Source organism: Archocentrus centrarchus, unplaced genomic scaffold, assembly GCF_007364275.1.
Source record: "Archocentrus centrarchus isolate MPI-CPG fArcCen1 unplaced genomic scaffold, fArcCen1 scaffold_26_ctg1, whole genome shotgun sequence".
NCBI lineage: Eukaryota > Metazoa > Chordata > Actinopteri > Cichliformes > Cichlidae > Archocentrus > Archocentrus centrarchus.
The window spans coordinates 3,877,068-3,899,384 of record NW_022060256.1 but is presented as its reverse complement, the minus strand read 5'-3'; the positions used below and the strand labels follow the sequence as shown (position 1 = coordinate 3,899,384).

General features: G+C 44.0%; 1 protein-coding gene across 1 annotated transcript in view; it reads right to left on the bottom strand.

Moving 5' to 3' along the window:
• Positions 1 to 22,317, bottom strand: part of fras1 (Fraser extracellular matrix complex subunit 1) — a 226,705-nt gene that overhangs the window by 120,222 nt on the left and 84,166 nt on the right. The window contains exons 19-25 of the mRNA XM_030723395.1: positions 15,201 to 15,356; positions 12,943 to 13,089; positions 11,040 to 11,186; positions 9,069 to 9,209; positions 8,575 to 8,715; positions 8,226 to 8,366; positions 2,050 to 2,335 (exon numbers count right to left, since the gene is read on the bottom strand). Coding sequence (XP_030579255.1) covers positions 2,050 to 2,335; positions 8,226 to 8,366; positions 8,575 to 8,715; positions 9,069 to 9,209; positions 11,040 to 11,186; positions 12,943 to 13,089; positions 15,201 to 15,356 — 1,159 coding nt within the window. The remainder of the gene's footprint in view (positions 1 to 2,049; positions 2,336 to 8,225; positions 8,367 to 8,574; positions 8,716 to 9,068; positions 9,210 to 11,039; positions 11,187 to 12,942; positions 13,090 to 15,200; positions 15,357 to 22,317) is intronic.

Genomic DNA, 22,317 nt, shown 5'->3' with positions numbered 1-22,317 from the left:
TGAGTACATACGTCCAACGTGGACACGTCCTCCTCTTATAGGAATTAAACCTGTGACCATTTGCTTGTGGTTCTGGCTCTGCAGCCATTATCCACCGCTTTACGTAATTTGAAAAATATGGCATATTTAATCTTATTTGGAGCTTTGCTGTCTTTATTAATCTAATGGCTCAAAACTGTACAGGGGATCAGATTTTGCTAATTCATGGGCTCGCTGACCTCGCTGAGTCAGGACTGATAAAGACTGAGTGAGTGGACATCTGGCCCAAAAACAAAACACCAGCGACTACTTGCAGAGGAGAGGCTCCAGAGCAGCAGGGGCAACATTTTTCATTCACCTTGAGATTCATTCACATATTGCTGCCTTTTTTTTTCCTGTCACAGGCCACATTTTGCCCATGTGCTCTTTAAGGTCTCTGTCTACACAGATCTGCAGCCTCTTTGATTCCTGGCACGGAGTGCACTCAGACTGAGGTCAAACAGAAAGAAATGCAGATTATGCAAATATGACCACATTAACTCAAACATTTAAATGTAACTCAGCTCCCATCCATGTGCAGGTTAATAGAAATGAACTTTCTAGCCAGGAAGCAACATAAATCAAACAGGAAACATTGACAAGGAATGAAAAATGAAATGTCAGGATACTCATTAATGGGAAGGAGATGATGAATTTAAAGGGACAGTTATATTCACAGTTTGGGGTGAGCTGCCCAGTTTTGGGAATATCGGTTGTAGAGATCTAGTTCATGGGGATACGGTCTAAGGAGAGATGCCCAGACCTCCTCCTCCTTGGCCACCTCCTCCAGCTTGAGCTGAGAGATGTAATCTCTCCAGACGGTGCTGGGTCTATCCTGAGCTTCCCACTGGTGGGATATGCCTGGAACACCACACCTCGGTAGTGCCCAGGAGGCATTCTGGTCAGATGAACAAACTCAACTGACTCCATTGATGTAGAGGAGGAGCATCTTCACTCCGAGCCCCTCCCAAATGACTGAGCTCCTTCCCTATCATTAAAGCTAACCCTAGAGTCCAGCCACCCTTCTAAGGATTTATTTCCACCGTTTGTGTCTGCGATCTCATTCTTTCCCAGGGCAAGCTGGAGGTCATCTCTCCATGAAGCCGACTGACTAATGGACGCCTATTTTGGACAAGTGTCAGAAAATGGATGGATGGATGGATGGATGGATGGATGGATGGATGGATGGATGGATGGATGGATGGATGCCCCTCCCAAGAAAATTGAGAAATTTCAGGTAGTAGTCATTTTTTTTGCGGTCTACATCCTCCATCCAAGAGAAGCCTCCAACCTTTCCAGTAAGCTAAGGTGTCTTATTACATCTGCTTATCTGGTAGTATATGAATCATTTTGACACATTAAATAAAATGCTTGCAAAACCTTTAAAGAAGTTAGAAAAAGGGAAATAAAGAATCAGGTAAATATCTTTTTATCATTTCAGCTAATATCCTTCTACTACTTGAGGCTGGTTAAATCATTCATGCTGTATGTGGAGTGCGAATTAAACGTCACTTTGTCTCTCCTCCTGTGCACAAAGGTGCGGCTCTGCTCCACCGTACGATTAGTGATTAGCACTGCAGCTGTGGACAGTTTTACTGCATAAATTGCTGTGACGAATATAGCACATTTTCTGAGACTAACAGATTTCCTGGTTTCCTGACTGAGGCCTCCTCCGCCAAAATAAAATCCATTCTTCTTGGTTGCCGTTTTGAGACTGTGGAGGCGATCCTGCACGAGGTGCAGATACAATCAGAATGATCTGAAAAACACCTTGGAGGGGCTAGATTAAGTTATGTAAGATTTTTGCTGCATACAGATGGAGTTACTAAACTTTTAGATCGTACATGTTGGCAAAGCAGTGCCTACCACCCAAAAAGATCATAAACAGCCTCTCATGTCTGAGATGATGATGGTTAGCAGCTCTGTGACTGAATGCTATCTAAGTAATGTCTCAAAATCATTGTGGCCACAATGCCACAATTGTGCGACCTCACTGTTGAGAGTTTTGAGTGTTTCATTCATTTTACTGACCTGGCTTTGTCTTTCTGGTGTCTGATTCGGACCTGCCCGAGGCTCAGCTCTGCCCACGTGAAGGCGTCGTCTCTTTTAATTTCTCGGCCTCCCTGTTCTTCGCCTTCCTCCCCTCTGAACAGGAACAGCTGTCCGTTACTCGGGGTCTGAATGAGCTGGAAGATCCAGCGCTCAGACGGACTGTCTGGGTCTTTCACCTGCAGCAGGGAGGGCAGCAGCGGGGCAAAACCATCAAAGGGAACCAGCAGGGACCCGTTGACATGGAGGGCAGGCGCGTGGGTGTTCACTGAGAAGATGCAGAAAAGAAAGACTCAAATCAATAACCTTATTAAAGCCAAGCTGGTGAATAAGTAAATTCACCTACAGTACAGAAATACGCACCAAACTACACACTGTAAATATTCCTGTGGGGAAATCCACTGTGTTGGATTAAAGCAAAACTGTGTTATCAATTAGCACTATTTAATAAAAACAAATAGAAACTTGGAAAGCAGGAAGATAATTGAGAATAGAAACACTGTCTGCAGTTTAAATCGTGCACAGCAACAAAAGCACACCTGTAAATGAGTTACTGAAAAAAAGTACCGTATTTTCCGGAGTATAAGTCGCACTTTTTTTCATAGTTTGGCTGGGGGTGCGACCTATACTCCGGAGCGACGTATATGTGACATTTATAACACATGAACCAAAATACTCCAGCCACTTGACATCTCCGTGAACTGCAGCTTTAAGGCAGTCTTGCGTAACCTGTGGGCGCAGTGGATGATGGATGGAGAGCACAGCTTAACGGCAACTGGGAGAATGCGCCACCCAACTTTCCTGGAAGTCATTGGATGGATCAAGAAAACATGGGCTTCAGTGACAAACCATCCTGTTGGGATTCAGAAAGGCTGGAATAATTGGAACTGCAGCTGACGACGAGTCTGACTAACGCGACACAGAAGAGGAAGCGGCGCTTCGTCTACGGAGTGTACGGAATTGTTTAGAAGTGACACCGAGGATGAAGAATTCAATGGATTGATGGTTTGGTTAACTTGTTAGTATGTTCTTTATGCTATGGTTATCTGAATAACTTAATGTTACGTTAACATACCGAACACGTGTTTGTTGTGCGTCATGTAGCTGAATGTGCTACGTTAGCATAATGTAGGCGTAACCGTGTTCGTCCTGTTCTTTAATCCATTATTATTTTAAATTGCCGTTCAAGATGGAATTTCTGCTCTGGGTCTCGGATTCTATCAACCCCCCCCCCCCCCCCCCCCCCCACAAAAAAAAGTGCGACTTATAGTCCAGTGCGACCTATATATGTTTTTTTCTTCTTTATTATGCATTTTTTGGCTGGTGCGACCTATACTCCAGAGCGACGTATAGTCCGAAAAATACGGTAATTAATAACCAATGTTTAATAATACATTCATTAAAAATAAAGAAAAAGGGGTGAAAAGCCTCTAATTAGTTTCATTAACACATTTGAATGCTTTTTAAATCTTAATGGCATGGCGCTGCAGCTGAGAGGCTCTGTGAGTGGGTGTAGGGTTTGAGACGAGGTTGTGAGTGTGTGGGAGAAATGGCAGACACATCACGAGTGAGGCATCTCGGTCTTGGCGTGGCATTTTAGAAGTTGGCTCTAATTGGAGCTGACTTTGTTAGGGAACTTTTTAAAGATCAGCGATTTGGAGATGCCACCCTAATCTCATTATCCCTCCCTTAATGATGCCAACAGGCATGCTTAAATCACAAACTTTTCCCATAATTATACTTTCAAATGAGAATAAGTCTATAATTTAAAGCAATAGTTCCCAAATGTTTTTGTTGGCTGGCAAAAATGAAAAAAAGAGCAATTTTGTTGCTGTTTTACTTGAGTAAGTCGTGGATTAGCTGAAGCCTAAAGGCTAAAAATGTCAATTATTTAACAAGAAAAAGAGTCCATGATAATATATTTCCCAATCAGAATTATGCTTTGTCTCTTTTCATGAATCATCTACAACCACAGTCTGAAGGCCTCGAGCATCTCAGCCTGCAGGCTGCTTTTAGATAAAAGAGAGAAAAAATGAAAGAGCACGACTGCTTTAACGACCCAACTCTGCAGACACAGCCTGCATCATCCCGGAGGACCAATCAGGTCCAGCACAAGCCTCCAGCTCTCAGAGAGATGTGAGCAGCTTCCTGGGGTCAAAATAAAAAGTGCAAATCTTTAACAGCTCAGCTATAACTGTACAGAGCTTTTGATTCTCGAGTAGAGTCTGACTGATGTTTTCATTTACATTCATCAGCTGTCCAGAAACGCAAGTTAAGTCAAGAGGCTGATGCTCCTGAGATCCCAGCAGATCAGCTGACTGTGCCAGATACCCTTCTACACGTCCACTGCTACCTCATATCCTCTGCACTATTTAAGTAGCTTATTCATGCTGTATCTGGCATTCAGTGCCATAATCTCTGTTCTAACCCCTCTGGCTTTCCATGTATGCAGGGTTTTTCCTGCCAGTAACAAACTATGGCTCTCACTAAGTGGAGATTATTTACTGAAGCTTAAATATATCTTTATTTATAAAGTGGCCAAATTTTCAGGAAAATGTATAGACTTATATAACCCTGTAAAGGCTGACCCATGAAATAAATACCTGAAACTGGAGTGTTTATTGAACCTTCTGACAATATATATATATATATATATATATATATATATATATATATATATATATTTATATATATATTTATATATATCATTTTTAGTACATCAGACATTTTTGTGCAATTTTAAAATTTTATTGTGTAATTTATTCAGGTTTTTCAGGGGGAAGAAAAAATTCACACTGATGATGATCAAATATGATGCATTTGGCTTTACCGGGTTAAATAAGGTACCACAGACTCTTTGCTGTGCATAGTCATCCCAAAAGAGTCATTTACACAGGAAAAAACCTGAAATGGAAAATAGTGGTCCTGACCCAAAGATATTAATGAGCTCTGTATCTTCAGAACATTTAATCAGGAAATATTTTTGAACACAAACATAACCTGCTAAAAATATTCTTGCTCTGCTTGGTTGTGAGTTTCTTTTTGCCCATGCAATAATGGAAATGCAGCTTTTGAAGTCTAATTAGCTAGCATTGTTACCAGTCATCATCTGTTCTTTTAAATGATCAGTATTAGAGGGATATTTTTGGTAGAAATGCACAATAAGTCATCTATTAATGAGGTTTTTGGTGAGTTGACAGCCACTGTAGGACCGATCGACCGTCCGTCCGTCCGTCCATCCATCCATCCATCCATCCATCCTCTTCCACTTATTCAGACCAGTTCCATCAATTCAGACTATCCCAGCTGTCACAGGGTAAGATACAAAGTACACTCTGGAGATCAATTCACAATATCTTCTAATTCAAAACACAGACATTAGCTGTTTTTGTGTTAGCCATGTTTAATGTGTCTAATGAGACCTACTGCTTTAAGAATCCTGAATAGAAATCTATTAAAAAGGTGTCTTACTCATCTCCCTCAACAAACTAATAATCTGCTTTATATCAGCCAAAAAAAAAGAATCATATGAGCCAGCACACAGTTAAAGTTCTCAACAGCTGCAGCTATCTACCCTTTACAGTAATATAGATCCAGGTACTTATTGTTTTATCCCATCAGATGAGCCACAGATGTTCACGTGTTAGATGAGAATAAACCCTTCTAAACCTTATTTTGGAGCAAAGCTTTTATCAGATATGACTGGTGATTTTATATCCCAGCTGCAGTCATGGCTCTGTCCCCATTTCTGTACGCTGAGATTTGGTCTTGTTAACCCAAAATACTCAGCACCACCAAAAGTATTCACTCATTCGCATCACACATGAACCTGAGTAACATCCATCCTTAATCCAGAGGCTTTAATATGATGTGGGCCCACCCTCTGCAGCTATAACACCTTCAACTTTTCTGGGAAGTCTTTCCACAGGTTTAGGTTTATGGGAATTTCTGACCATTCTTCCAGAAGCACATCTGTGAGGTCAGACACTGATGTTGGAGAGAAGGCCTGGCTCACAGTCTCCGCTCTAATCCATCCCAAAGGTGTTCTATCAGGCTGAGGTCAGGACTCTGTGCAGGCCAGTCAAGTTCTTCCACACCAAACTGGCTCATCCATGTCTTTATGGAGCTGCTTTGTGCACTGGTGTGCAGTCATGTTGGAACAGGAAGGGGCCATCCCCAAACTGTTCCCACAGAGTTGGAGCATCAAACTGTCCCAAATGTCTTGGTATGCTGAAGCATTAAGAGTTCCTTTCACTGGAACTGAGGGGCCGAGCCCAACTCCTGAAAAACACCCCCACACCATAACCCCCCCCCCCTCCACCAAACTTTACACAATGCAGTCAGACAGGTACTGTTCCCCTGGCAACCACCAAAACCAGACTCCTCCATCTGATTGGCAGATGGAGAAGTGATATTCATCCCTCCAGAGAACACGTCTCCACTGCTCTAGAGTCCAGTGGCGGCGTGCTTTTTGTTCTTGAGCTGATCTGAAGGTCACATGAAGGTTGGAGGTCTGTAGTGATTGACTCTGCAGAAAGTTGGTGACCTCTGTGCACTATGACCCTCAGCATCCACTGACCCCACTCTGTGATTTTACGTGGCCTACCACTTCATGGCTGAGCTGCTGTCGTTCCCAATCGCTTCCACTTTGTTATAATCCCACTAACAGCTGACTGTGGAATATTTAGCAGTGACTGGACTTTCACTGATGTTTGTAGAAGCAGTCTGCATGCCTGGGTGCTTGGTTTATACACCTGTGGCCGTGGAAGTGACTGGAACACCTGAACTCAAAGACCTGGATGGTGAGTGAAGACTTTTGGCAGGATAGTGTAGGTGCCTAGCGTGGTACTGCTGAGTGCTGTGACTGCCAGAAGACTTTGTTCAAAACACATTTTGAAACATCTTCCTGCCAAATTTGAAACGTGCGATTGCTGAGTCACTCATTAGCGTCAGAGTGATGACCCGACCAACGTTTAGCATTTAGCTGTACAACTTGACTCTGAGGAGAAAACTGCTCATTGAGTCAAATCGGTCGCAACAAAGCCGCCACCGCAACACAAACATAGCAGCAGTTGGTGACACTTTATCATAACATCTGTTGTAACTGCAAACTGAGAACAGCTCATACAAGCTTTATTTTTGGAGGACCATCAACATCTGACAGCTTAACCTCCTCCACAGGATCACACACTTTTTCTGTTAGCCACGTAGGTTTGCTTTTATATAATGTCCTGTGGTCATTTGCATTATTTATGTGGGCATCTTAAGTTTATTTGTATGTAAGAAAAATGCTCCCACTGCTGTGGTGCTTGTGTAACATGATGCTTTGGTCAGCATGGCAAGCTCCCAAGGCAGTCAAGACTGTAACTCCTCCAACGTGACCCGGATCTGCCCCCAGGCCTCATCCTGGTAGGACGTGGCCAAAACCTAGAAGGTGCCCAAGAGGCATCCTAGTCAGATGATGACCCATCTCAGCTGATTCCTTGGTGGTGGTGGAGGATTAGCGACTGTACTCTGAGGGCCTCCTGAATGACCAAACTCCTCACCCGATCTCTAAGGGAGAGCCCACATAGCCTTCAGAAGAAGCTCATTTCCACACTTGTATCTGCAAACTCACTGTTTCAGCCACTGCCCACAGGCGAGGAAAGGAACACAGACTGACCAACAGCTTCGCTTTCAAGCTCAGCTCTCTTTTCACCACAACAGACCAGTACAGCATCTGCATCCCAGCTGACACCACATCAATCAGTCTGCCGCTCCACTCTCCCCTCACTCATGAACAAGGCCCCACTTGGGGCAGTAACTCCTCCCTGACCCAGAGTGGGCACTCCACCCCTTTCTGACTGAGAACATGACCTCAGACTTGGAGGTGTGAATTCTCATTCCAGCTGCTTCACACTCAGCTGCAAACTGCTGCAGTTCGACCTGGAGGTCACCTACTGATGAAGCAACAATAAAAACACATCTGCAAACAGCAGAGAGATGATGAAGACTGGACCCAGGTCTTTATCGCTCTTTATTCTGTATTTATGCAATTATTCTGACCAGAGGTAAGAGCTTTTAAGTTTATCAGCCTTCTGTTGATAAAATATGGTCATTTTTGCCATGTAATTATAACAATTTTTAGTGTTAAACCACCATAGGCATCGTGTTATTACCGTGGCATGTCCTGGTCTTCTGGTCAGCGTAGTATCCATGTCCACAGTCAGGAGTACAGTATCCTTCCATGAGGTAGGATTGATTACGACAAGCTCGGCACTGTCCAATCCCGTCACAAAGCACACAGTCGGATGAGCAAGCTAATGGAAAAGATGTAAATTATTCAAAGGTTTGGAAAAATGTTTCTTTTTGTCTTCAGACTTTAGAATCTGTGCTCTGATTTCATCGTTATTATAAATTTAATTTCAAACTAAACCGATATTCTGATCTTTGTAGAAACCATCTTTGTAGAAACTCCATCTCAGCATACACATAAAAACAGAATGAAAACAGGACGTAAATGCTTACGTTTGCAAACTTTGGAGGAAGCATCCAGGAAGTAGTTTCTGCCACATTCGAGCACACACTGGCCCTGCCGTGTGACGTAGGGAGGCTGGCATTCCTCGCACTGCCCGGGCCCACGACAGCCCAAACAGTGATCGTCACAGCCTGCCACAGGGAACGAAACCCACCAGGAGCATCAAACACAAGGATCAAACCAACAGGGAGATAAATGCATCAGCAATCTGCAAATATTACAGGTGACAAATTTATAGAAAAAGTCACAGAGAATGATGTAGTGGATCCACACATGATAGACACATACAGGATGTCTCAAGGAACCTTTTGGGTCAGCTGTAGTTTATTAGCTGCTTTAATGAGAAAGCATTAAAAATAACTTCAAATGGACACAAATGTGCAGAAATGATGGGATAAAAGCTCAGAGGAAACTCTCTGTGCCGCTACAATAGCACCGGCTGCATGTGAAGCAGGTCAATTTATCCGCTTTTTGTTGGACTGACCGAGGCATCTGTCTCCGTCCTGATAGGAGCCAAAGGAGCACCCCTGTGTGCACACTCCATCCTGCAACACGTATCCCTCCATGCACTGCAGGCAGTCAGTCCTCAGGGGGCCTTTACAGGCGTTGCAACTCCAGTCACACTCTGGAAACAGGATGGAAGAAAAGGAGGAAGAGGAGGTGTGTATGTGTGTGTGTGTCGGGACATTGGGATTAGAAGTGAGAGGATTTTAGAAGTGAGAGCAGAGCAGGAGGGAGGGAGTCATCAGCTGTTGGTTTTAAAACCATTTGTGTTTCTTTCTCTGTTATCACCTGCACATCTGTTGTGTTTGTGCTGTGCATGATTAATGCTGGCATGAAAATGAAAATCTCTTCATGTTTGTGTGACCTTCTACGCTCGTATTAAATCTGAGGATTAAACTATGGAGGACGTACAGTTTCTAGAAACTATGCCTGCAGTGAAACGTGCTTTGTCAAAGCAAACAAAGAAGGGATTAAAATGCTAACGGAAGATATTTTCCCGACTTATATTAAATATCTAAATTAAGCATAACTGTAACCCAGAATCACATTAATGAAGATGTCCTAACTCGGGCAGCTGTAGTGGACCGGTGTCTGTGCCGCTGCTCTGCTAATGTGAGTCACTGAGCTGAACCTCGCACCATCTTTATGCCTTTCACTTTAATGTAATTATCTGACTAATAATCTGGCCTGATGTGCGGTCCAAGAAGTGTTTGCTTCAGTTTTATATTCTAGCATTATCCAACATGGGGCTAATGGCACTTCCTTCCTTTAATACACAGCGCAGTGTAGCTGAGAGGCAAGTCTGGACCTACTGCTGTCACGCTATTATAATTAATATTACCACTCATTTAAGTTTTTTATAAATAATAAAATCATTTTAGAGTTAATTATATTTTTTACCTCCTTTGCTTTTACAGGTTCCTCTCTCGGTTTGTTTTAGGCGATGGTGGGCGCACAGAAAGCAAACAGTGAGAGGTTAATGAGGGAATTCTCAGCAGACAAAGATCGGTGATAAAGCCAAACAAATGCAGCTTTTTGGTAGTGCTGATGGTTTTGTAAGAGATTCTCTCTGAGAACTCTGAAAGCTCCCCCGAGGCTGTGAAATAAAAGCTCCCAGAGGTTTCCACAGAGCTGTTAGCAGCGGTGGTTTTAACACTCTGGGTGCATCTAAGGTTCAGTGGATTAACCAGGGGGATAAACACCATCATGGGCTGGATGGCTAAAACCACCTGTCTAAGTGGGAGGCGCTGCTCGCTGCCTCAGAGGGAATCAAACTGTTTATTTAGCCCAGAGCAGTTAGCTTAGCCTCTAATCCCATAACAGACATGTGCAGTGTTGGCTCCACCTCAGGGACCGGTTCCTCTGGGCCCGGATACCTGGAAAAGTCTTAATACGCTGAAACGAATCAGTGATGAAAGGAAGTCTACCAGGTGGTTTCAGCTTCATGTGAAATGACTTACTGTGAATTAAAGTGTATATTAAGCCAGTGCAACAACAGAGCTGGGCTGCTTGTATTTCAAAATTAAATCCTGTACGGTCATTATTCTTGATGAAAAACACATTTTTACGTGTTATTATTGAGTTTCAGCCTGACAGGATGCAGCTGGGGCTGATTAGTGGGTATTTAAATATATAAACAGAGGTGCTGTTCATTCAGGACGTGGATCCCCTGAGGCTCATTCATCAGTGTCTCTGTGCACAGGAAGATGTGATCCTGAGTGAAAATGCACACAGTGTTTAGAATTTGCATCCCTGCTTCTACATTTATTACTTGATTGATGGACCCTATAAACTCCATGTAGCACACTACACTACATACAATATGGATGGAGGGCAATTTATGAATATCATAAAGGGTGCACTGCATATCATCATTATTAATCCCGTGTTCCCCTTGCCTCACTGCACCACTGCAGTCTGTGATAGGCTGTCGGGTGGGTTGGCAGCGTACCTCTGCAGGTGCGGGTCGTGGTGTTGAGGTAGTACTGATGGGCGCAGCTTTCGTACTGGCATTCTCCAAACAGCAGCACCTTGGCCGGGTCACGGCAGGACGTACAAACCCCGGCCGTCTCGCACGTCAGGCACTGGCTGTCACATGCTGCCAAGAACAAAAAGACATCGATACGGATATGAGATTAGAGGGGAGAAGCTCAGTGACATAACGTACTAACACCTGCCAACACCAAAACACCCTGTGATAAACTGCCTACCTGTCCGGGATGTACCCGGCCTCTCGCCCAATGGCAGAGCACTGAGTAATGAACCGAGCCTGGGATCTGTCTGTACTGTAAAACTGAATTCTGCCCCTGACAAACACCACCCAGAGCCTAATAACTAACAACACTAGAGCTAACAGCAAAAATATAACAACTAAGCTACATGATTCCCTCAACTTTTCCAAATTAAAATGAAACGAGCAAAACCAGGCTGGAAACAGAGTGAAGTGAAAACAACAATTCAAAGCTAAATAAAAACTAATTAAAAGCCTGATGTGAGAGCACGTCTTCATCAGCCCCTGCAGCTCCTGCAGCTCCAGCATTTCAAACGTCATGATACACTAAAGTAACAATTCACTGAAAACTTTTCATGCACTTGTTTATTGTGATAATAATGTAGGGCTCTCATGCAATCCTCCATCACACCACTGGAGAACCGCCCGGGGAACATGTGGAGATGCTGATAGTGCTGCACAGATGTTTCTGTTTGCATCATCCTGGTTCCTTTGAAAATAATCCAGTGGGATTTATTTCATATGGTTTTCGAAGCATAACTGTAAAAGTAAAACACCAACACTGGACTACACCTAAACTACATCATGGTCACATGACTTCACAACCAAACTCCTTGTTTTGAATGATGCTGAATGTCCCTGTCACAGTTTTAGATCTTAGTATTCCTGCTGTTTGACAGCCTGTTTTCATGACCACCTGCACCACTTTCCCTCCTGATTTTCCACTTCACGCATTATTTTATTTTATATTCCACCAACCCGCCATTCATTTTCTGCCAGATTGTCTTTGTGCACTTTCACTGAACTTTCCAGGCAACAATAGTTGTGCTTTGTTTGTGCCTGTTTTAGACTTCTGCCCACTCTGTCTGAAATTCACTTCAGGCAATTCATTCAATTTGCTCTGCTTGACTTGTAGGTGAACTCGTTTCATGCAAACAACAAGTTGACTTTTACCTCTCCGTCCCCGAGTGCTGCATTTACGTCTGTTTTCTGAAACGACTAAGAAAGTTTCGGTGAGCCAGCTGTGAAGGAGCAACGTTCAGGAGGCTGATGCAGAAAACGGTTTCTCTGATGGTCATGTAAGGCTGACTCCAATACCGAGTCAATACTCATCAACCCCGAGTTACAATGTTCAATTTCACAGGAGAAACAAGCATATTTACAGCCTCTATGGATAGGATCCTCCTTTATAATCACTGTGCCAGGATTATTATAACTTATCCATTTGTGCTGTTGAAGCTGAAGATCAATGTGTGGCTGAAATTGATGCCTGCAGCCTGTAGCTGCCTGCTTGGCTTCAGCTCCACTAACTCAAGTCACAGAACTGAACCCTTTGGCTGTGTTGGCGCTTTTTGGGGCATTTGGATTGAATCATGGCACTAATAATATGGCCTGAAGTGTCCAACAAGTTTGTGTTTTAGTATTGATTAGTAAAAGTCTACTATTTTAATAGCCACCAATTAGCAGTTATACAGTATGTGCAATGCACCCTAATGTTCACCGTAAAAACTACAGATTTTTAAGACCTTAAAGAGTCTCCAGCAGAAGCATTTTATTGTCTAAAGGTTTAATTTTTTTCTGATTTCTGTTCAGCTTAGATGCAGCATGTGTGGGCTCCACTCACCCTGACAGGCCCCGTGGCCACTGTCATAGTATCCAAGGGGACATTTTGGGGCACAGAGTCCAGAAGGCAAGAGAACACTGTTGGCAGGGCACGAAGTACAGGAGAGAGGCCCCGTCCCACTGCAGGCCTCACAGGATGGATGGCACTCTGGGAAAAAAAAAAGCAGCACATTTCATTGACATGTAGGAACATAGAAATACGACCCCAATTCCAAAAAATTCACTATTCTGCAAAAAAATGTGTCTACAATTTTCAGAACTATTTCAGAATAATGTTCCGCTCTGTAAAAATGTGATTGCATATCTCATAATCTACAATACATCATCAGAAGATTTCGCTTTCCCCTCCAATCAAGAGGGGAAAGCGAAATGTCAAAAAAGTAACTTAAAGGCCCAAAATGTATTATATTTTTGACATCAATTCGCAGGCAGAATGTAGGGAGTGGGGCCGGGAGTTTGAGAATCTGGACGAGTCTCTTTGTGCAACGAACAAGACTGAAAATCTGTGTTGGATGCCTGTGATCTTTGGCCCCTCAGGTGGCACTGCATTAAAAATGGGCACGACTGACTCAATGAAATCATGGCATGCACTGTAAACCCGGATAAGTTAAATCTACTTCTCTCAGACTGGGGACTCTGCCAGGCGTTCCCAGCGCACCCTCACAATACGTTTAGGTGCATCATCCTCCCCCACCACCTGGGGCCCCGATAACCCTATCAGGGCAGGGTAAACTGTACCCTTGATCTTTCTGTCAGGGGTCATTGGAGTCTCTCTTTGTCTGGCCCCTCACCCAGGACCAATTTGCCTTGGGAGACTCTACCAATTCGATTCAGTTTCACTTATACAGCGCAGACTCACAACAAACAGTCTCCTCGACTGCGCTTACATGGCGCCTGGGATGACTGGAAAACATAAACCCTTCTCTGTTCAAACATTTAATATGTTTTATAGGTTCTATTGTGAATACAGTATGGATTTCTGAGATTTGCAAATCACTGCATTCTGTTTTAATTTACATGTTACACAGCTTTCTTTGGAAACAGGGTTGCATATACTGTATGTCCAAGTTTTAAACACCAGTGTTCCTATTGCTGGAATATAACTCGTAGAAGTTTCTGCTTTCAAGTGGAAGATTCCTGTTGGTGGTACCCCACAAGAACAGGGGCTATGACTCCATGTCATCTGTTTAACTTCCTGATCAAGACTTGCATGCAGACACAGAAGTTTTTTAAATGTTTAACGTGATCATGGGGTGAGAATAAAGGCATTAAAGTAAAAGGCACTCTCTCTTTAACAAACTACCAAAGTGGGGTTTTCAGAATCACAATACAGGAAGAACTCCTAATGAAAAGATTTTTTAAACTTATAATCCGTTTTTGAAATTCTTAGAAACAGCTGGACTGTAAGCTGAATCATCGGTTTATTCGTGGGAAAGCTGTCGGCACAGCGGTGCAGCTGTTAGCACTGTTGCCTCACAGTGAGAAGGTCCAGGGTTCAAATCTGAAGACAGCTGGCTGGGGTGTTTCATTTTGAACTTTGCATGTTCTCCCTTTGCCTCTGTAGGTTCTCTCCAGGTTACTCCTTCAGTCCAACATGAATGCTTGTCTGCCTGTGTGTTAGCCCAGCTCCCCCAGTAACGCTGCACTGGATACGTGCCAAAGAAAATGGATGGATGGATAAAAAATCTTTTTTTAATCCACACTGCTGAATTTAAACAGTCATCCATCCATCCATATCTACAGGAGCTATTTCTATCTATCGTGTGCTTTCTTTATATATCAGCCTTAGTCGGTGTGTGTGCATGAATGTGTTTGTATGCTAGTGCCCGGGGCTAAGCTAAATGAGACTCCTGAGGTTTTCCTCTTAAAGCACGAAGCTTCCTGTTCCCGCTCAGTGTGGAGGCTGCTGCTGCTGATCAGCTGAACCACGGGACGAGGAGGACGATGATGAGGAGAGTAATAATAATGACCAGATGATGATGAGGATAAGGAGAATGGAACCAATGAGGATGATGGCTTTGAAGAGGACGAGGGGTAGTTAGAAATTCTTTGTTAAGTGAAACGTTTTGTTAAAATATTCACTTTGAATTTAAGCCTTTGTTGTTGTCAGGTCAGCAGAGGGCAGAGAAATAACTCCTACCAGGTCGAGAAGTTACGTTTGCTTGATGAATAAAACATAAACATTTCCCTGCACTAAGGACAGCTCCTGCCTAACCTCTGACCTTCTTGTACAAAGGCAGGAAAGTAAAAAGTTCTTACTGATGCAGGCTCCATGCCAGCCATAATGACCCTGAGGGCAGTGAGAGACACAGTGATCACCCAGCAGCCACATCCTCGGTGCTTTACACCACAGACAAACACTGCCGACGCCCGTCTGGAGGTCTGCTGTGCAGCGCTGGCAGTCCGAGCTGCACTCTGTGGGGACAACAGACGGAGATTAGGTTTGTATTTGTTCATCTTCATAGTGTAAACAAAAATATCAATCAGTACCAAAGTCACACAGTTCAACACCTTTAAGTTCATAAACAACGCAGAGCTGAATATAACATTTGAAACACTTATAGGATCTGAGAACTTGACTAAGCAAGAAGAGTTCAATCATTTACAGCCCACTGTATCCGACTAACCCACTCACGACCTCCAGTTTCTCACCCTGTGTCTCCTTTATTTCTTCGCACTAGTTTGTCAACTTACTTTAACACATGCTAAAGAATAACAGGTGTTAAAGTGCTGCACAGCTAAAAGAATAAAATCAGCAACACAGAATTGAATCTGTTTTAAAATCCAAAGAATAAAAATGGGTTTTTAAACGTCTATTGTTGGTCAGCGTGCTCCACAGTCGAGCAGTGGCTACATCTAAAATCAGATTTTAATCTGGACTTTGTGAAAGCGAGAAGCATCTCCACAGCAGACCTCACTGATCGAGTGGGAGTGTGCAAAGTTTCATGGGATGGCAAGAAGACGGCAACCCGTGCAACTTTAAGTCTCCTCTTCTCTTCTGTCCTTCTTCCGATGACCTGGAAATCAATCTTGCCAAATACTGACACAGAAACAGATCATATTTCTCCCATATTAGAATCTCTTCACTGTTAAATCCAGAGCTGAATTTATAATCCTCCTCCTCAAATATAAAGAAATCAGGACTCCTCATATCTAAAGGACCTCGTAGCATCATATCGCTCTCAGACTGCTGGCTTACTTGTGGTTCCTGGAGTTTCCAAAGGAAGAATGGGAGGCAGAGCCTTCAGCTCTCAGGGCTCAGCTTGGATTCAGGAGACAGACACCCTCTCTATTTTTAAGATTAGGCTTCAAACTTTCCTTCATGATCAAGCTTATAGTTAGGGCTGGATCAGGTGACCCTGAACCCTCCCTTAGTTATGCTGCTATAGGCTTAGACTGCTGGGGGACTTCCCACGATGCACTGAGCTCTTCTCTCTGATGCCTTCATGCACACACTGTTCATGTCCTCAACATTTGTCTTCTTTCTCTTTTAGCTTATGTTTTGCCTTTTTCTCTTTCCCCTCATCCCTCAGCCTGTCACAATAAATCACCACATTTCCTGAGCCTGGTTCTGCTAGATGTTTTTCAAATTAAAAGGGAGTTCTTCCTCTGCACTATCAACAAGTGCTGCTCATTGAGGATCACCTGGTTATTGGCGTTTTCTCTGTAATGTTATTGGGTCTTTATTTTACAAACAAAGCACCTTGAAGTGAGGATGCACAGGTGTATCCTTTACAGAGGATTTTTTTACCCTCAGTGTATTCAAGCTGGAGGCAGACTTCAAACAGAAGTTCAGTATCACTGCATGTACATTTTTTTTCCAAGATAAACTGCACGATTCATCTTTCTGCCCTTCACCATTACCCCCCCCTCAGCAGATGACCCCCCCTCCTGAGCCTGGTTCTGCTGGAGGTTTCTTCCTGTTAAAGGGAGTTTTTCCTTCCCACTGTCACCAAGTGCTGCTCATAGAGGGTCGTTCTGACTGTTGGGTTTTCTCTGTATTATTGTAGGGTCTTTACAATATAAAGCATGTTTGAGGCGACTGTTGTGATTTGGCACTACATAAATAAAATTGAATAGCATTGTTTAAAGCTGCATTGTTTAAAGGCCCAAAATATCAACTTTGTCATGAACAGGAACATGAATTATGCTCATCTGATATCTGAGATCATAAAACACAGCAGCTGCACCGTGTGTCTCTCTTTGTGTGCTTCTCGCCTATTTTTCTCACATTAGTCGGGATGGACGAAGACATGAGAAAAATTCACAGAAATTAGAAGTGGTGTCTGTGTCTGTGTGTGGGCCTTAAACTCTATCCCAGCGTTTCATCCAGACCTCCACACTCTTACTGCTGCTCACTAAATTCCCCGTGTCACAGGTTTTAATCCAGCCTGCCTTTATGGCTGCTAAACTCCTTCTTCTCTCTCCATCTGCAGGCCGGACCTGTGTGCACCTCAGTTTATTCAGACTCAACCTGCTCTGTTCCAGTCCAGCTACCTATGGACAGATAGAAGTGGTGCCCCCCCAAAAACAACCACCAGCGCTCAGTAGAGAACAATTAATAAATATCTGCACATGGAAAACACTCATAAAAGTATAATGGAGTTTGGTGTTAACGTACACAAATCAAGCAGAGTTAATTACAGTTCAACAAAAAGAATTTTAAAATAAAAGTATTCCTGGCTAAAGAGAGGGGAGTAAACATGATTCCTTTGTTGTTTTCCACACCTTTAACTCCAAAGCTGTGAACTCCAAAAAAGGTATTTAGGATAAATGCCGGTGATAGGCAGGAAGAAGCTATCAGTCCCCTACCCACAGACCCATATATACCCTGAGAACTGAGCACAGCAGGGTCTCCCAAACGTAGCTGAGATTAACAGGACCATGAGCACTTGGTGGTGTTTTATCTGATGGTCTCTGGGTTGTGTCTGGCTGGGACAGTGTTGGGCACCTTAGACTTATGTCAGTGAAGAGATAATGATCTACAGTGGAAATAATAAGGGTGTGCAGGTGGGGAGTTATGTGAGAGTCAGGTGAGCCCAACAGTGAAAGAGGTGGAGAAAACAACAGGGCTGAACACATATTTCATTCACAAAAACCTATTAAATGCACAAGCTGAAAAAACACATCAGCTCCTTTTAAATTTAATGGCAGCGACGTGTCTCAAAAAAGTTGGTGTGGGGTAAGTGGTGCTGAAAAGAAACAGCTGGAGGAACATTTAGCAGCAAATCAGGTTATTTGGCAGCAGGTCAGTGACATGATTGGGTGTAAAAAGAGCATCTTAGAGAGGCAGAGTTTCTCAGAAGTAAAGATGGACAGAAAACTGTGGAACAATTTCTAAATAATGTTCCTCAACAGAAAATTACACAGGCGTTGAATTCAAGATTCAAGATTCAAGATTCAAGAAGTTTATGGTCATGTACACCGCAAAACACTGTGGTTATGCTGAGCAATGAAATTCTTACTAGCGACTGCTTTACAAACAATTGAAATAAGCAACTAAGTTAAAATAAAATTTAAGAACTAGTATATTAGGAAAGTAAAAGTAGAAAATAAAAATAAATAAATAATAAAGCAAGTGCAATATATACAGATATATACAGATGAAAGAAAGGCAGGTAATCACAGTTTGGTAATCAGTCAGTGGTTCAGTAGCCTGATGGCCTGTGGATAGAAACTGTTTTTTAGTCTGGTTGTTCTTGCTTTTACACTCCTGTAACGTCTGCCAGACGGCAGGAGTGTGAACAGTGTGTGCTGTGGGTGGGTACGGTCCTTGATGATGTTGTGTGCCCTCCTTATTACCCGGGTATTATAAGTGTCCTGTAGTGATGGGAAGGCAGCTCCACAGATGAATTGTGCTGTTTTGATGACACGCTGGAGAGCCTTCCTGTCCTGACTGGTGCAGTTTCCATACCACACCGTGATGGAGTTTGTCAGGATGCTCTCCACAGTGCATCTGTAAAAGTTGCTGAGGAGCTTAGGGGATAATCCGAATTTCCTCAGTTTCCTTAAGAAGAAGAGTCTCTGCTGAGCTTTCTTGACAGTCTGTGTGGTGTTGTAGGTCCAGGTGAGGTCTTCACTGATGTGGGTGCCAAGGAATTTGAAAGTCTTCACTCTCTCCACCTGAGTCCCGTTGATGAATAATGGAGCATGCTGGTCTCTTCTCTTCCTCGGGTCAATAATCATCTCCTTAGTCTTCTCTGTATTTAAGGAGAGATTATTTTCCTGGCACCAGGACACCAGCTGGGCCACCTCTTCCCTGTAAGCTGCTTCCTCTCCCCCAGTAATCAGCCCAATGACGGTGGTGTCGTCAGCAAACTTGACGATGGAGGTGTTGCTTTGGGAGGGGATGCAGTCGTAGGTGAAGAGGGTGTACAGGAGAGGACTGAGCACACAGCCTTGTGGGGTCCCAGTGCTTACTGTCTTTGTTTCTGATGTCCTGGTACCAACTCTGACTGCCTGAGGTCTGTCTGTAAGGAAGTCCAAGACCCAGCGGCAGAGGGAGGGTGGTATTCCGAGGGTGAACAGCTTTTCAACCAGCCTGCTTGGGATGACAGTGTTGAAAGCTGAACTGTAGTCTATAAACAGCATTCGAACATAAGTGTCCTTATTTTCAAGGTGTGAGAGGGCTGTATGGATGGCTGCATTAACAGCATCATCAGTTGAACGGTTCTGACGGTATGCAAATTGCAGGGGATCTAATGTGTCCGGAATGGATCCTTTAGCCCCTTAACTGGCAAGGGCCCGGTGACGGGCCGTTTGTAGTCCCTTTTATATGGCAGGCTAGACCCTCCCATTTTTATTGACACGTCATTCGGCCAATCATGTAACTGGCTGCACCAAATCACCTGACAAAGCTACGTGACGCCCTCTGAGTATTATTGGCTCTGGGAAACCCATTTCTTAACATTATTGGCCGAATGAGGTGTCAGTCAAAATGGGCGGGTCTAGCCTGCCATATAAATGCACTTCATTCGGCCCGCGGACCAGACGCAGCCGATTAATAGGCTATGAAATGGGTTTTTCAGAGCCAATAATAACCAGAAGGCGTTATGTAGTTTTTGTCAGGTGATTTTTTTGCTGCCAGTTAAGGGGTTAATATGGGACATGACCATCCTCTCAAAGCACTTCATTACAAGTGAAGTGAGTGCAATGGGACGATAGTCATTCAAAGAGGTTGTGTTGGTTTTCTTGGGGAGGGGCACTATAGTGGTGGACTTGAAGCATGTGGGCACAGATGATTGGGAGAGGGACAAATTAAAAATATCTGTAAAAACCTCGGCCAGCTCTGAAGAGCAGACCCTCAGAGCACGGCCAGGGATGTTGTCGGGGCCAGGTGCTTTTCGGGGGTTGGTCCTCCTCAGGGCCTTGCACACCTCAGTCGATGTTACAGTGGGTGAAGAGCTCTGTGTTGCCTCCGGTAGTAGAATCTCTCTACGTTGGATGGAGTTGAGGGTGTCAAAGCGAGCATAGAACTGGTTCAACTCATCTGGTAGGGCGTTGTTGCAGGCTGTGATCCTGCTGTTCCTCTGCTGAAAGTCAGTGATGTGTTGCAAGCCCTGCCACATGCGTCGGGAATCAGAGTGTTTGTAATATCCCTCCAGCTTCAGTCTGTACTGCCTCTTGGCTTCCCTGATGGATCTACGTAGGTCATATCTGGTCTTTCTGTAGCCCTCCGTGTCACCAGAGGCAAATGCAGTTGAGCGTGCATGCAGCATGGAGCGTACCTCACAGTTCATCCATGGTTTCTGGTTGGGATATATCTTGCAGCATTTGGTGGGGACAATATTATCAATGCATGTGCTGATATAACTGGTAACCACTGATGCATATTCCTCTAAATCCACAGAACTGTCCTCTCTCAGAGCAGCATTCTTAAACACATCCCAGTTTGTGGCATTAAAGCAGTTCTGAAGCAGCAGATCAGTCTCTTCACTCCAAACTTTAATGCTTTTAATTGCTGGGGGGGCTTGTTTGAGGAGCTGCCTGTACTTTGGATAGAGGAACACAGAAATATGGTCGGACTGTCCAAAATGTGGGCGGGGCACAGCCTTGTATGCATCCTTCACATTGCTGTACACGTGATCCAGAATGTTGTTATTCCTTGTGGGAAAGCTCACATGTTGATGGAACTTAGGGAGAACAGTCCTGAGGCTGCAATTGTTAAAATCCCCGGCAACAACAAACACAGCATCTGGGTGGGCGGTCTCATGTTTGCTGATGATGTCGTGCAGTACTCCTAGCGCTGTGGTCCGATCGGCTCGCGGCGGGATATAAACAGCCAGCATTAACACAGCACTGAACTCCCTCGGTAAATAAAAGGGTCTGCACTTCACCATCAACACTTCGATGTCAGTACAACAGTGTTTCTCCACCACCTGAACGTCCACACACCATCGCTTGTTGACATAAACACATACACCGCCACCTTTGTTTTTACCCGAGGCAGATGTGCGGTCTCCGCGGTGCACTGAGTGGGTCTGTAGTTGAATGGCCGAGTCCGGCGTAGTTGCAGTGATCCAGGTTTCCGTGAAGATCAGAGCACAGCACTCCCTGATCTCCCGCTGAGCTATTGTCCTAGCTCTCAGCTCGTCCATCTTGTTTTCGAGAGAGCGGACATTAGCTACCAAAAGGCTAGGCAATGGTGGTCGTGTGGCTCTAGCCTTTAGTTTAGCATGTAGCCCTCCTCTCTTGCCACGCTTCCGTCTTGGATGCGCTCGTTGTCGGCTGCTCTGCCTGCCTGAGCGTGATCGTGGTGTTACGGCCTGCTGGCTGGAGCTGGCATGATCCAAACACAGAAGAAGGCTATGGTCCAAAAGGTCTAAGCTAAGCCCATGGGAAACTTTTCCAATGTCCAATAGTGTTTCTCTGCTGTACGTGATCCTTGAGTACAAGCACTGAATATTAGCCACACAAACTAGCACTAGAATAAACAACAAATACAATTGGTGTAGGGAGCGCGTCGCAAACACGTCTGCCACGGAGGGCGCCATGTTTGAATGCCTCATTACCTAGAGTACATAATATCATCAGATGAGAAATCTCAAGAAAATCAACACTGTATGTGATCTTTGGGCCCTCTTTGGTCGCTGTGTTAAAAACAGACATGGAAATCACGTCATTTGTGTGAACACAGTTCATCGTGACATCTACTAATGCAGGTTAAAGCTCAAACAAAGAAGCAGCCACATGTGAACATGAGCCAGAAACACCACAGCTCATTTAACATAGACTGATGCAGAAAACTGTTCTGTGGTCAGACGAATCAAAATTCCTTTTGGAAAACATGGACACCGTTCCCTCTGGACCAAAGAGCAGAGGGACCAGCCGGCTTGTTATCAGTGCTCAGTTCAAAAGTGTGCATCTCTGTATTAGT